The 15,944-nt window shown below is 41.2% G+C and overlaps 1 protein-coding gene across 1 annotated transcript in view; it reads left to right on the forward strand.

The window, feature by feature from the left end:
• The window catches only part of LOC149323963 (betaine--homocysteine S-methyltransferase 1-like), a 28,248-nt gene extending 17,992 nt beyond the window's left edge, over positions 1 to 10,256 (forward strand). Inside the window, exons 5-8 of the mRNA XM_089494687.1 lie at positions 3,071 to 3,218; positions 5,086 to 5,268; positions 6,518 to 6,746; positions 7,803 to 10,256. Of these exons, the coding sequence (XP_089350813.1) occupies positions 3,071 to 3,218; positions 5,086 to 5,268; positions 6,518 to 6,746; positions 7,803 to 7,995 (753 nt within the window). The 3' untranslated portion in view covers positions 7,996 to 10,256. The remainder of the gene's footprint in view (positions 1 to 3,070; positions 3,219 to 5,085; positions 5,269 to 6,517; positions 6,747 to 7,802) is intronic.
• Positions 10,257 to 15,944: the final 5,688 nt, after the last annotated feature.

Genomic DNA, 15,944 nt, shown 5'->3' on the forward strand with positions numbered 1-15,944 from the left:
AAAGATGACAGTTAGGGAGGGAGGAGCCTCTTTCTTCAGGCTAGCTCGATGGTACTAGGCCAGCCTTCTCTCCCCCTCAGAGGCCGAAAGATGACAGTTAGGGAGGGAGGAGCCTCTTTCTTCAGGCTAGCCCGATGGTACTAGGCCAGCCTTCTCTCCCCCTCAGAGGACAAAAGATGACAGTTAGGGAGAGGGAGCCTCTTTTTTCAGGCTAGCCCGATGGTACTAGGCCAGCCTTCTCTCCCCCTCAGAGGCCGAAAGATGACAGTTAGGGAGGGAGGAGCCTCTTTCTTCAGGCTAGCCCGATGGTACTAGGCCAGCCTTCTCTCCCCCTCAGAGGCCGAAAGATGACAGTTAGGGAGGGAGGAGCCTCTTTCTTCAGGCTAGCCCGATGGTACTAGGCCAGCCTTCTCTCCCCCTCAGAGGCCAAAAGATGACAGTTAGGGAGAGGGAGCCTCTTTCTTCAGGCTAGCCCGATGGTACTAGGCCAGCCTTCTCTCCCCCTCAGAGGCCGAAAGATGACAGTTAGGGAGGGAGGAGCCTCTTTCTTCAGGCTAGCCCGATGGTACTAGGCCAGCCTTCTCTCCCCCTCAGAGGCCGAAAGATGACAGTTAGGGAGGGAGGAGCCTCTTTCTTCAGGCTACCCCAATGGTACTAGGCGAGCCTTCTCTCCCCCTCAGAGGCCGAAAGATGACAGTTAGGGAGGGAGGAGCCTCTTTCTTCAGGCTAGCCCGATGGTACTAGGCCAGCCTTCTCTCCCCCTCAGAGGCCGAAAGATGACAGTTAGGGAGGGAGGAGCCTCTTTCTTCAGGCTAGCCCGATGGTACTAGGCCAGCCTTCTCTCCCCCTCAGAGGCCAAAAGATGACAGTTAGGGAGAGGGAGCCTCTTTCTTCAGGCTAGCCCGATGGTACTAGGCCAGCCTTCTCTCCCCCTCAGAGGCCGAAAGATGACAGTTAGGGAGGGAGGAGCCTCTTTCTTCAGGCTAGCCCGATGGTACTAGGCCAGCCTTCTCTCCCCCTCAGAGGCCGAAAGATGACAGTTAGGGAGGGAGGAGCCTCTTTCTTCAGGCTAGCCCGATGGTACTAGGCCAGCCTTCTCTCCCCCTCAGAGGCCAAAAGATGACAGTTAGGGAGAGGGAGCCTCTTTCTTCAGGCTAGCCCGATGGTACTAGGCCAGCCTTCTCTCCCCCTCAGAGGCCGAAAGATGACAGTTAGGGAGGGAGGAGCCTCTTTCTTCAGGCTAGCCCGATGGTACTAGGCCAGCCTTCTCTCCCCCTCAGAGGCCGAAAGATGACAGTTAGGAAGGGAGGAGCCTCTTTCTTCAGGCTACCCCAATGGTACTAGGCGAGCCTTCTCTCCCCCTCAGAGGCCGAAAGATGACAGTTAGGGAGGGAGGAGCCTCTTTCTTCAGGCTAGCCCGATGGTACTAGGCCAGCCTTCTCTCCCCCTCAGAGGCCGAAAGATGACAGTTAGGGAGGGAGGAGCCTCTTTCTTCAGGCTAGCCCCTGATGGTACTAGGCCAGCCTTCTCTCCCCCTCAGAGGCCGAAAGATGACAGTTAGGGAGGGAGGAGCCTCTTTCTTCAGGCTAGCCCGATGGTACTAGGCCAGCCTTCTCTCCCCCTCAGAGGCCAAAAGATGACAGTTAGGGAGAGGGAGCCTCTTTCTTCAGGCTAGCCCGATGGTACTAGGCCAGCCTTCTCTCCCCCTCAGAGGCCGAAAGATGACAGTTAGGGAGGGAGGAGCCTCTTTCTTCAGGCTAGCCCGATGGTACTAAGCCAGCCTTCTCTCTCCCTCAGAGGCAGAAAGATGACAGTTAGGGAGGGAGGAGCCTCTTTCTTCAGGCTAGCCCGATGGTACTGGGCCAGCCTTCTCTCCCCCTCAGAGGCCGAAAGATGACAGTTAGGGAGGGAGGGGCCTCTTTCTTCAGGCTAGCCCGATGGTACTAGGCCAGCCTTCAACAGTTCAACACTTTAAAGTGTTCTAACTTGTTTTTAAATGTTTTTATTCATGTATTTAATGTTTTAATTGTCTGTTGTACATGATCATGGGGGCCCTGCGGGGTTGAGAGGTGATAATTATGGAATGGATCCGAAACATTACCAATCTTGACAGCTTTAAAAAGGCTGCCAAGACAGTTCTTTTCTGACAGGCCTTCCCTGAGTAACTCACTTGGGCACCCACTGATATGGACCATCACACGGAATACCCCAGGATGCCCATCTCTCTATTGCTGTCCGACTGTTTTAATAACCTAGATGATATTTTATTACTGTTGATTCTAATGTTGTTGTTTTAGAAGGAGGGATAATGGGCTTTATTTTGTATTGTTGTATTTTAGTGTGTTGTAAGCCGCCTCAATCTTGTCGGAGAGGCAGAATAAAAATAAAATTTGATGATGATGATGATGATGATGATGATGATTACTTGAATGCTGTAAATGCTTTATAAAAAAAGAACACTACAGTTTAAAATTGTAAAGCTGTAATCAGATTCTGTGGAAAGGCTGCTTCCACAATACAGGACCTTGTATTGTTAATAAAGCATGTTTTGAGGACTGAGGGAATTTATAAAAAATTCTGGAAATTGAAATGAGAGTGGAGGAAATGGGAATCTATAAACATTAGGTGGGAGAAGGACTTTTTTGTAGTTTTCATGGGGTTGCAATGGGGAGAAGTGGTGGAAAGATTTCAGTGCACAAGCAAGCTTCGATTTGCAAGAAATCTGGATTGCATTTGCTTTGTTTCAGAGTGTAAGGTTTCCCTGTCCCCTTGCACAGCACCAGGGTTTCTGAACACTGAGCCCAGTATCTTAATTTTTGGCTTTTTGCCAGTATATTCAACAACACTTACTTTAATTTATTATAAATTATTGAAAACAATACATAACTAAATATATATTGTGATTTACTCAAAAGGGTAAGATTGAAAACAGTTTCCCCAAGGAAATTGTTTGAAAACTTTAAGATATTTAGAGACTTAATTTTTAGTGACTTCTTTTTATTTTGTCCCTTTCACTTATATTTCTGAAAACCCATTGACTCTTACCATTATTTTATTTTATTTTATTTAGTATTTTGAACATGTTGAAGAAGCTGTGTGGGCAGTTGAGACCTTAAAGGAATCTGGGCTGCCCGTTGCAGCTAGTCTGTGCATTGGTCCAGAAGGAGACATGCATGGTATAACGCCTGGAGAATGTGCTGTTCGACTTGTAAATGCTGGTAAGATTCTTTGTTTCTTTTCTCCATTGATACTTGGTGAAAAATATTAGCAGCATAAGATGAGCTGAAGCAGTAGATACACATTCTACATAAGCTACACTTAGGTAGATTGAAGAAAAAATCTAGAGCCAGGCCTACCACTAGGCAGATGAAACAATGGCCCCAGGCTATAGAAGCTAGTAGGAGCATTGAGAACAACCTCCTGACTGTTACTCCTGACCTCACAAGCAGTTTCACTTCATAGCTTGTGAGGTATATGTGTACTGTACAATGGCTGGAATCCTATTATTATTATTATTATTATTATTATTATTATTATTATTATTATGTTTTATTTATATAGCACTGCAGATATGCACAGTGCTGTATATGCAAACAATAAAATAGAGAACAGTAAACCTGCCCATGGCTTACAGTCTAACAAACAATAGCATAATGCATACAAATAATACATAACAATATAGGAAAGGGTTCAGTAAAACAGGCAACAAATTAACAACATCAAATAGCAAATAATAGTCACGCAATGCCTGGGAATGCTTCTCTGAACAGGATGGTCTTCAACTCAGTTTTGAAAGTAGTTAAAGAAGTGATGAGACGTGTTCGTGGGGGAAGGAGGTTCCAAGAGTGAGGGGCAGCAAGTGAAAAGGGATGAATCCGGGACGGGGCAGAGAAAATCCTGGGCTGAGACAGCAGACCTTGACTACCAGAATGGAGGGCCTGAGCGGGAAGGTGAGGAGAAAGAAGGTTTGATAGATAAGGAGGGGCCAGCCCATGGAGGGCTTTAAAAGTCAACAACAGGAGTTTATACTGAATACGGAAAGGGAGGGGGAGCCAGTGAAGGGATGCCAACAAAGGAGAGATATGGTCAGAGCGGTGGGCAGATGTAATAATGTATCCAGCAGCTGAATGCTGGATAGAAATTAAAGGATGGAGGTGAGAAAGAGGAAGCCCAGCCAGAAGAATGTTACAGAAATCAAGTTGTGATACCACTAGGGCATGGACCAGAATCTTGCAGTAGAGACATAGAGATATGGTCAGATTTTGTCAATATTGTATGAAAAGAGTCTACATGCCTTAGCTGTGGTCTGGATCTGGGGGATACACAACAGAGAAGAATAAAAAATAAAACGAAAACTACGGGTTTGCTGGACTGGTCGAATAGAAATGTCATCAACAGAAACAGAAAAGGAGTGTTGAAGAGTAGACTTAGACATATTGAGCTTCAAGCGTCGATGCCGCATCTACTGAGAGACAGCTGTAAGACAAGATGAACCTTGCTGTTCAAGACCAGGAGGAAGGTCAGGGGTGGAAAGATACAGCTGAGTGTCATTGGCGTACAAATGATAGGAAAAGCCAAAAGAACTAGTTAATTTTCCTAGGGACAGTATGTAGAGAGAAAACAGAAGGGGACCCAGAACAGAGCCCTGGGAAACTCCAACAGATAGGGGAACAGAAGATGAAACCTGACCACCTGTCACAACTACAAAAGATCTATCTGTCAAATTAGATCTAAACCAGTCAAGAACAGAGTCTGAGGACTAATGGTTATTCCTGACAAGACTAGAATCATTGAATCACTAGAACATGTAAGTCAGTGTAGTTGATTCAGTGGGTTTACTTTGCTCAAGAATAGGATTGTGAACAATGTGTCCCTAAGGCCCCTAAACTAGTCTGCTGCTTCAGAGGTATTGGAGGATAAAACCCTATCACCAATGTTTAAGTTAAGAATTAACTACTAATCTAGTCAACTTGTGCAGATAAACTGTGGGGTGGCAAGTGTTTTGAGTGCATGCAGAGGAAGTGGTTTGACATTCCTGAAGAATGAATCTAGACATTATGGAAGTCTTTTCTACTTATTCTTTAGGAGCTTCTATTGTTGGAGTAAACTGCCATTTTGACCCAGCCACTAGCCTCAAAACTGTGAAACTCATGAAAGAAGGTTTGGCTGCTGCTAAAGTAAAAGCACATTTGATGACACAACCGCTTGCTTTTCATACTCCTGACTGTGGAAAGCAGGGTTTCATTGACCTCCCAGAATTTCCTTTTGGTAAGAGTTGAATATTCTTGTTCTTGGTAGATATCAAGTTGAAAGAATAGTAACACAGTACATCAAATACCATTAAAACTTTTTTCTTATGTCCATGGGAATTAATGTCATTGAAGACATAAGACTTGTATTACAGAAGGTATATGTATTGTGGGGTTAAGAATGAAACCAATTTTGTACTAGTTAAGTTATGGTGTGGGCATGGTTTTCTTACACATTTATTTATTTACTTTTTTAAAAAAACAAAACTAATGTTAAAGTGCTTTACTATTCTACCATTAGAATCCTAAAAGAAGAGGAGGGGAGAAATGGTAAATGTAATGAAAGGAACCAAGGTGAACAGAAACCTCCATACCACTTTTAGTGCTGTTAAGCTATGGTGTGGACTTGTCTTCCTACCATCCCCTCCATGAATGCCTTGAATCCCAGTTCTGGGGGAAAGGCGGGATAGAAATAAAGTAATTGACAGTTGAAACTCAACATCTCCTTCCATCTTGCTCTTCCAGTAGCCATGATCTCTGTCTTGCACTTCTATTTATTTTTTTAAATTATAGCCATGTAGCCTAAAAGAACAAAAAGAAAGTGATCATAATGCTAAAAGAACAAAAAAAAAATTCAGTCTGGTAACCAAAAGTTTAATTGAGAAAATGAACTTCAGTGGAAGACCTATATAGTAAAAGTCACACTCTCATTACAAACATCATCAGTGAGACCCCAAAAATACAATAGGAGGAATGTCAGGATCTTGTCTAGATCCTTCTTAGTTGCTCTTCCAAGTCCAACTCTCTGCTGATTTTCCTGACTGCAGTCTCTTTGCTGTTTAATGACTGAGCCAAAATATGCATGCTTCTCCTGAAGAAGGCAGATGAATTATAAATGTATACATGTGAAAATAAGAAAAAAGTACTTTAAAAAAAACAGTTTGAGTTATTTTGTGAAACACTTGAAAGGAAAGTGTTTCTGTATTGGAGACTTTTCCTCCAAGAATGACCCTTTCGATTGACTGCTTTCTGGAGTAAGGAAGAATACATTCATAGATAGATTACTTCTTTCACTGCCTGGAATTTGTTAAGGAACCAGAAAGTATATCAGATGCATAGTTTTATTAACTGGGCTTGCAATGTCTAAAGAAAATAAGAATGTTTTGTATATTTCAGGTATAATAATGACAGTTTTATCAAATCTGTGCAAAATATTAACTGAATATTCAGGTAACAATGAAGTAAGAGCAATTGATTGTCATCAACAGCTTTGGAACCAAGAATCCTAACCAGATGGGATGTCCACAAATATGCAAGGGAGGCATATAACTTAGGGATCAGATATATTGGAGGGTGCTGTGGATTTGAACCATATCACATCAGAGCAATTGCTGAGGAGCTGGCCCCTGAAAGAGGCTTCTTACCACGTGCATCTGAAAAACATGGCAGCTGGGGGAGCGATTTGAGCATGCATACCAAGCCATGGGTCAGAGCGAGGTAAGTTTATTTTTAACTTTGGCACTTAAACAGCCCACTGAACATACTTCCTTCTTAGAAATTGTTGCCCCAGATAGCAAAGTACTTAGAAGAAGTAGAACTCTGTGTCATTATTCCAAACTGTGTATGCTAGAAGTTTTGTAAGTGAAATTTATAGACAATAAATATCAAGATGGCAGCAAAAGAGTGTGAGATCCTGAGCATATAAATTAAGATCATTTAAGTAATCAAAAATATAGATCAAGATTAGATTAACTCAATTCTGTTTGAATGGAGTTAAATCTCAGGTTTACTGTAGACTAACTTTTATCCAGCAGTTGTATGATCATAAACCTCATTAGGATTAATAGGCAGTAGAAATGCTGCCCTCTTCACACTGAACTGGCAGGGTGTTTTGTGCAATAAATCTGGGGAAATTGAATTCAGTCATAATACTGACTACTTAATCTATATGGTAAGTAGTTTCCCTGAGAAAAGAACATCTACATTCAAAACATGTTGGGAAATTTAGACCAATTTGATATTAAATCTGAGTTGCCTTCTTTTTTTATTTACTTTGTGTTATTGCTCTCCTGGTTGCAACTAAGCCATGGGTTAATAGAAATTATTTACACAGAATTGCTATGCAACTTTGAAGCTTGTTGGGTGGTCTGACTTGAAACCTCATTTAAACTGATTACAAGGGGGAAATTCAGTTACAAAAAGGTATGCAATGTTTAAACAAGGACTGGGATGTGATTGGCATAAAATACAACTTGCCCTAAATGTGGTGATATTGCCATTTCAGTACTGAAAAAAACTGGATTGCCTAAATGACACTTGTCTTTTAGGTTATCATAGATTGAGGAGTATTTTTGTTTCATTTTGATCACTGTTTTCAGCTACAGAAGTAATTTCTAGTAACAGTCTGTCCATATCCTGGAATGTCTTAAAGCAAGTAATAAAAATAGATTTTTGCACATTTAGGGTTAGAATTAGATTCTTTATGACTATCTGTTGACAGACATAATCATGTTTTGTGTAAATGAACAATAGATTTTATCTCTCTGTACCCAGGGCTAGGAAAGAGTACTGGGAGAATCTGCTGCCTGCTTCAGGCCGCCCCTATTGCCCTTCACAGTCAAAACCAGATGAATGGGGAGTGACCAAAGGAGATGCTGAGCTGATTCAGCAGAAAGAAGCAACAACTGAGCAACAGCTGAAAGAGCTCTTCAACAAACAGACATTCAAATCCAAAGTTAAAGCATAAATTATTAGCAATTTCTTATGTACTGAAATAAATGCATTAATGTATAATTGACATTCATTGTGAAGATGATTGCAAACTGATCTCGCTAATTATAAGTTTAAAGTATAATAAACCTGAGAAATGCAAATATTACACTGTAATATTTTCATTTATGAAAAGTATTCTTATCCATATGAATTTATGTGAAATTTCAGATATTAGAAGCATTCACAAGACATCAGAATTTATTGTAAACTCCCAATTTACAGTATGCACACTTCTGAGAATCTTTATCTTCTCCAATCTTCTTGAAATGATTGGGATTTAGGTATATACAAATGGTTAAACAGACCAACTATAGTGTAAAACTAGACACTAAAAAAATGTGTATTCCCTGAGATAAATCCGATGTATGCTTCAGCAATCAGACTTACAAATTAAATCCATGTTTACTTTTCAGTGACCACTCACAAAGCAAAGCATGCTACATTTATAATATTTAGGTGAGGACAATCACATACTATGACTCTCATGTGTTAAAAACATTTACTCTAATTTGATGCTTAAGTGTATATCTTCAAAACTAGCAGAACAGACATGTCATGAAGTTTTGTCTTTCACTCTTCGGTAGGAGATGGGTCCCCTAAAGATCATCTAGCTGAGCTGCCACCACCCACTGATTTTAACCCACCCAGCCCTTAATCAGTAACTCAGTGAGACGTTATTGAGGAACTTGACTTGTGCTTTTTCTGCCTCTGACTCTGCAGAGGCATCTGCACATCCCAAGCAAAAGCCACATGCAGGAATCTGGGAGGAAAGCAGATATTTAAAGAAGCCTTTAGTCTAAATGTTGAGGTGTTGAAATAAGTTACATGAAGACGCGGTTCTTCAAGCAGTTACTTGAAGTTAGAAAATTACAAAAGCCTAAGTCATATTCAGCCAAAGGTAAACATAAACATAATTTTCCTATTGCACCCAGCTAATACATGTTTTGTGTAGCTGATGGAGTCTGAGTCCCTGATGTTCATGGGGAAATTTGGAGTCTAGACCTGCATTGTCCAGCCTACAGTCAGCACTCCCATTAGGTGCAGTAGGCCTCTCAGTCCTAAGTCTCACTTTGCTCAACTCTCTGCCTCATGTTCCTCTTCGGGTTTTTATAACCTCTTTGGGAGGCATCTTGAAAAGTTGCTCTTCTGCTCATTCTCATTGGTCAGTTATCTCTCATGATCTCTGTGCCCCTGACTCCCAATAAATGTAACTTAACCCAATACATCATTAACCATTTGTTTACTTGAAAGGGAGACTATACCCCTCAGCTGTGCTGCCCAGATAATGGGGAGAGCCCATCACAAGTCCTATGGCTGGGGTTGGGAATTTTTGCAGAACTTCTAAAGCCCCATCAGCATTCCATGGTAGGATAGGAGATCAGGTACAGATTATTTTACAGTTTACCTTCATTGACTCTTGATGGGGGTGGCAGCTTTGCAGGGGACACATCAGGGAAGCAAGAGGGCTTATAACTATTTGGATCCTTGTGTGTCCCAACATACTCTTAAACAGCCATTTTCACCCCTCTCAGTTGTTGCTTTATTAGTAGCACTTTGATAGAGCCTCCAGCAGTGTAAGTTATATTCTGTAAGTCTAACTCTTTCTCTGCTGGTGGACCATCATGTGGCTTCCTACAGTCATTGAGCTTTCCATCTACCAACTATTCCAGTAGCTGATTGCTTTTCAGTTTTCTGTTTACTGTCTAGTTAACATTTTTAGGATTGAAGTCAAAGCAGGACTTAACTTTCTCTGGGTTCCCCAGCCCGACCCATTTCCAAGTAGAGCATTATTTATGAAAATAAAATGGTACAGGTACTTTTTGGAAAATATGTTTTGTTCATTCATTACAATGTTTTGCTCATTTGCTACATCTATAATTTTAAAATTGAGTGGAAAACTGAAGAATATAAGACCTCTAATAAGTCATTTTAAAGTATGTATTCATTATACATACATTGCAGTCCATTCCAATATCTTGCACTGGTGCACCAATCAAGTAGCTGAGATTATTTCTGTCACATCTCTAGGCTTTAGTACTAGCTCTGAAAATGAGCTCTACATAGCAATGAGGTGTTGAAACAAGTTAAAATGCTCTTGTATGTAGCTATATATTTGTTGTATGTAGCTATATATTTCAATAATATCTGATGTATGAGGCTTCATATGTTGATATAGATCCAAGATCAATGTTCTTTATAAATACCAATATCAATAAAGATTTATAAATTGAGTAACTGTCAGTTGTACTAAAGAGTGAAATTATGTTCAAAACGAATGTGGTTTGGAAAAATGTAAATACAAAAAAAATACATTGGTTAGAATTAGGCTTGCCATATCCCGCCTGTGGGCGGGACATTCCCAGTTTTGGGCTGGTCCGCACGGTCCCGCCCCGGGTTGGCCCCGCCCCCGGGATTTCCCCCGCCCCCGGACTTTGTTGCAAAGTGTGCAACAGCGGTGGTGGGGGAAAGAGAGAGAGGCCTCTGTAGGCCTCTCTCCTTTGGCGGGGGGCTTTCCTCCCCTCTTTGGCTCCGCTGGAGCCGAGGGAGGGAAAGAAGCCTCGCCTGCTGAGGCCAGACTTCTTTCCCCGCCTGAGCTCCGCCAGCAAAAATGGAGCCCAGGTGGGGGGAAAAAAAGCCTCCCTGAGGGGAGGATTCCTTCTCCGCCTGGGCTCCGTCTTTGCTGAGAATGGAGCCCAAGTGGAGAAGGAATCCTCCCCTCAGCGAGGATTCTTTTCCCCCTGGGCTCCGTTGGGAAAAACGGAGCCCAAGGGGAAAAGAAAGCCTCCCTTGGGGTGGATTCCTTCTCCGCCTGGGCTGCTTCCAATGGAGCCCAAGTGGAGAAGGAATCCTCCCCTCAGCGAGGATTCTTTTCTCCCTGGGCTCCGTTGTCAAAAACGGAGCCCAAGAGGAAAAAGAAAGCCTCCCTGGGGGTGGATTCCTTCTCCGCCTGGGCTGCTTCCAATGTCCCAGTTTGGAGGTCCGGACTAATGGCAACCCTAGTTAGAATCCTACTGATGATATATGCTTGTGTAACCTGGGTTATGTGCACATACATCCCTTTTCAGCCATTATCAATGGAGGTGTACAGTATCTCTTCATGTAACATGCCACCCCCGGAAGGCAGCTTCCAACTACTGGAGTGTACTGCTGTGGCTGTTTTGTGGGTAGGGGTGGGTACAAGATACAGATTTTAATAAAGCACATTTTTTCTTGAAGCAATGCACATGGGAAGCACACACGTTGTTTTAAAGGAAAACCCGACCTGTGTGAATGTGACAGACCTTTAAATCAGGAATGGGAATCATGAAATTGTGTGAGATTACAGGTTACTGCCATAGCTAGGTAAAGATCAAGGATATCTTCCAACAAGCTCTGCTAGAGCCCTCTGCAGGTTTTCATGGATGCTATCATAATTCTGGCTATGTTTGTCTAATCCCTATTGCTGTCTGTAGAGAGCAAGAGAATGACTATGTGGGGAGTGGCTGCAGGCTACTGGGGAGGGGGTGCTTTGAATGTTGCAGAAGAAAGACTCATACCAACCCTTGCAATGACAAAAATCCACAAGGATAAGGTGGACTTACTCTTCAGTATGTCACTAATGATGCTGGCCGTACACTGTTACTGTTCTCAGAGTTCCACAGTGTAGAATTCTACATGCTGAGCCTATATTTAAGTTAACTTACTTTTTCCCTTTGTGCATCTTACTCCAAGAAAATAAGCTTTTCTTGATGTTCTGGAGCAACAGCCTTTCAGCCTCAGTGTTTTTATTCATTGCACATCCTTGAAGCCAAATAGCATGAACTGTTTTTGTAAAGGTTTTGTAAAGGCAAGTTTACTTTATATCAAAGCTCAGAAATATTATTGGCCAAGTGTCTGGGAGATGGTAGAAGTTGCAATCCAAAAATGTAACGAGCTCTGCTTTATACATGTGTTGGGTTATTGTGTGCCTTCAAGTTGTTTCCAAGTTATGATGATCCTAAGGTAAAACTATCACAGGGGTTTCTTGGCAAGGTTTGTCCAGAGGGGGTTTACCATTGCCTTCCTCTGAGACTGAGATACACACAGTTAATACACTGGGCTATAGCATCCAATGTCCACAAGTAGGAGCAGACTGAATGAAATCATATTACAATATCTCATGTCTATCAAGTCTTTATAGGTTTAGTGGAGTAGAACCAGTGTAGTGCAGTGGTTTGAGTACTGGACTACAACTTTGGAGACCAAGGTTTAATTTCCTCCTCAGCCATGAAACCCACTGAGTGAGTCACATGCTCTCAGCCTCAGGGGGACTAACAGATCAGGATTGGGAAGATATATAATTACTTAATAATATATTAATCTTTTATTCACTATTTTGATAGGTTTGAAGCTGGAAAAACTATACAAGCAAACATTAAGAAGTGTCATTCCTGCTTCTTGCTCACTAGCTTCTGTGATCCAGAAGAAATAACACGTTCAGAAGAATGATGGGTTTAATAAACTAAAATCACTAGAGGAACTTGATGAATTTGTATGTAAAGTTTAAAAGTCATTAAACCAGAATAAGATCAAGCAATCATACATATTTCACAATTGTAGTAGTCAGATATTATAAAGTTAATATTGATGTCATCCTCATTGGAAAGCCTACCACCACCAGCATCAACCATTTGCCTTCCCATAGCCATTGCAACTGATAGAAAGTTTGCCACTATTAGTGACACTGTTCAACACAAAATTCTAAAGAAAAAATAGGCAGACAGGCTGGGAAGAATTGGCAATAAAGAAGAAAGCATTGTTTAATGAACTCCAGCATATAGGCTGCAGAACAAGCAAACATGCTCTACTAGTCCAACTTCTTTATTGTTGCATTTACAAACTCTTGCATAAAGAGGACAACTAACATAATTACTTAAAGAACAAGAAAGTAAGATGTTAAAATTGGCTAATATAAAAGCCAAGTGATATTTGGCCATAAAGAAGTTATTCAAGTGAGAGAATCTATGGATTCCCATAGATGGATTCCCAGGAAAGTTTCTAAAAGAGGAAAGGGAAAGGGTGAACAGACCACAGTTCTTGTACTGATATATTGCAAAAATTTGTTGCAACGATAGCAAACCCTATGATGAGACAATCCAAAATGAAACAAGAAACAAACTCCCAGGTCAAAAGATACTCAATGAGCTACTAAGGTAGAGCAGACAGTAACTATGAGTAGTACTGTGTCTAATGACACAAGTGAACTCAGCCAAAAGGATGTCCAGCTGTTGACATGCTCAGAGGTGAAAGGGAAGCCTGAAACAGGTGTAAACATTGAAATACATGTGATAAGCAATCTAAAGTAGATAGGAATGGACATTTTGAGTCAGATAATTACATGTGTTTTACTCAGAACATGAACATCTAAGAAGAAATGGGGTGGCATTAATAGTGTGAAGAGATGTCAGCCTCAAATGATATAACGCAAAGGCTGACCGCTTCCACAAGATCCAAGAAATCAAAAGGAAATTTAAACCAAGAGTAGGAATATTCTACGACCAACAGGGGAAGTAGAAATAGTAGTACGAATAAAAAAATGGAAACAGTATACTGAATAAAAGGATGACAGATTCATTTAAGGGACAACCATTTCAAGATAAACCTACAACGTAGATCATGAAAAACTACGGGTCGCTATTTTAAAAATGGGTGTGCACATCATTTGATTGTCCTGATGCATAACCTGCACTCTGAACAAGAGACTGCTGTTATAACAAAATACAGAAAAATTGAATGGTTTTCAATCGGCAAGGGATCCGGCAAGGCTGCATTTTATCACCCCATCTATTTAATTTGTATGCTGAACATATCATCATCTGTGATGAAGACACTGCAGTAATAGAGAAGACATCAGAAGAAAAAACAATAATGATTGGTAAGGTAGAAGACAGTAGGAAAAGAGGAATACTGCATTACAGATGGATAGACTCAATCAAGGAAGCCACAACTTCAAGTCTGCAAGACCTGAGTAGGGCTGTTGATGACAAGGTGACTTAGAGGTCCCTCATTCATTGGATTGTTATAAGTCAAAGCTGACTTGGCTGCAGTTAACAACAGCAGCACATGACTTAGAAGAATGTTTAGTTAAGAATGTAGTACTATACACATTTGCCTTTCACTGAGTCAGTTGAACTCAGTGGGACCTAAAGATATGCATGAGATTGCACTGTAAGTTATTCAAAACAACCTAAGAAACTTTTCAACTAAATCAAATATGTGTGTAATCATCAAATTAAACCAGCCCATTTCAATACAAGCTGTGTTTTAAAAGTTATATTAAATATGTCCTTCAGCTGTGTACATCAAACATAATATGATTGTTTCTATCTGTAAGAGTTTTAAAAAATTTTTAGTAACTGTACATCTGTTTGTCATTTCTGGTAACAATGCAATTGTTCACCACCAGTGGCTGTGATAGCATCATGGAATGCACTGATGTTATGCATTGATATTACCCCTACACTGGGATATATTGGGTCAGGGTGAGTATATTGCTCCATCCTTGACAAAGCAAAGTAGAATTGCAGTGTACATTCTCTTCAACATCAAGGCCTTTCTGTTGACATTCTGGTTTGTCTGAAATAAGGTCCAAAATGAAGAAAAATCCATAGCAATGAGAAAATCTAATTGTTACAGTTTTTATCAGGGTTCATAGGAGGTACAACTAATAAAGGGACACATTTAGATCTGTAATCTCTAGTTGTTTATTTCTTTCCCCAGAGCTGAAAAAGGAACATATGGCCCAGGAGACACCACCCCAAAAGGGCAGCTTGCCAGCAGCCTATCACATCACAATGCCGGCGCCCGTGTACACAGGACGCCACCATTAGTACGCCGCCACTCCCCTTTCAGCCCATCTGTCTCAGGCCCAAGATCCAAAGCTCAGGACATGCACTAGTAGACAAAAGAAGAATCTGCACACAGATTTGTGTTTGTTGACTTATTTGATTTTTTCCTCTGTGTAGTACTTTTGTAGTACTGTGTAGTATTTGGCAAGATACTTCCCCTGGTACAATAGGATTATTTCTTTCCCACAGGCCTCCAGTCATTTTGTAGGCATATGAAAGGGCCCTGGAAGGAATTGCTCCCATCCTGTTGTACTCAATCAGCAATTATTTACTTAATTAAGAAAGCAAGATCAATTTAAACAATTTAAAATATAAAATCCTTTTAGATAATGTATAGTCTAAAATGTATTAAAACACCAAACAAATTAAAAGAACATAAAGCACTTCAAAGCATTGTTGTTTTTGTTAACTGCCTTCAAGTCATGGCAACCCCATGAGTGAGACACTTCCAAGCCCCCTTGTTCTTAACTGCTCTGCTCAGATCCAGTAGGCTCAAGCCCATGGTCTCCTTGATTGAATTTATCCATATATTATTATTCTTTAATTTATTATTCTTTAATTTATATAGCACTGTAGATTTGCATATATCCCTTTTCCCAGGACTGGGACTCAGAGCAGCTTCGCAGCATTGAAAAACAAACAAACAATACAATTAAAAGCATTTTAAAAATAAATAAATAAATGACATAAATTAAAAAGAATGATTAAACTAGTCCAACATTCCAGCCTGTCCTTATAGTAAATCCTTAAATGGCTCTTTGAACAGGTAGGTCTTCACCTGCCGGCGGAAAACCATCAAGGAGGGAGCCGTTCTCATCTCCCTGGGCAGGGAGTTCCAGAATCTAGGGGCAGCCAAGGAGAAGGCCCTCTCCCATGTCCCCATCAACCGTGTTTGTGATGGTGTTGGGATGGAGAAAAGGGCTTCTCCAGACAATCTCAGAGTCCGGGCTGGTTTACACCAGGAGAAACGGTCTGCCAAATAGTGTGGACCTGAGCCATGTAGGGCTTTGTAGGTTATAACCAATACCTTGAATTGTGCCCGGAAACAAACTGGCAG

The sequence above is a fragment of the Sceloporus occidentalis genome, unplaced genomic scaffold (genome assembly GCF_023333645.1).
Source record: "Sceloporus occidentalis isolate IW3139 unplaced genomic scaffold, rSceOcc1.0.p SCAF_1, whole genome shotgun sequence".
Taxonomy (NCBI): Eukaryota; Metazoa; Chordata; class Lepidosauria; order Squamata; family Phrynosomatidae; genus Sceloporus; species Sceloporus occidentalis.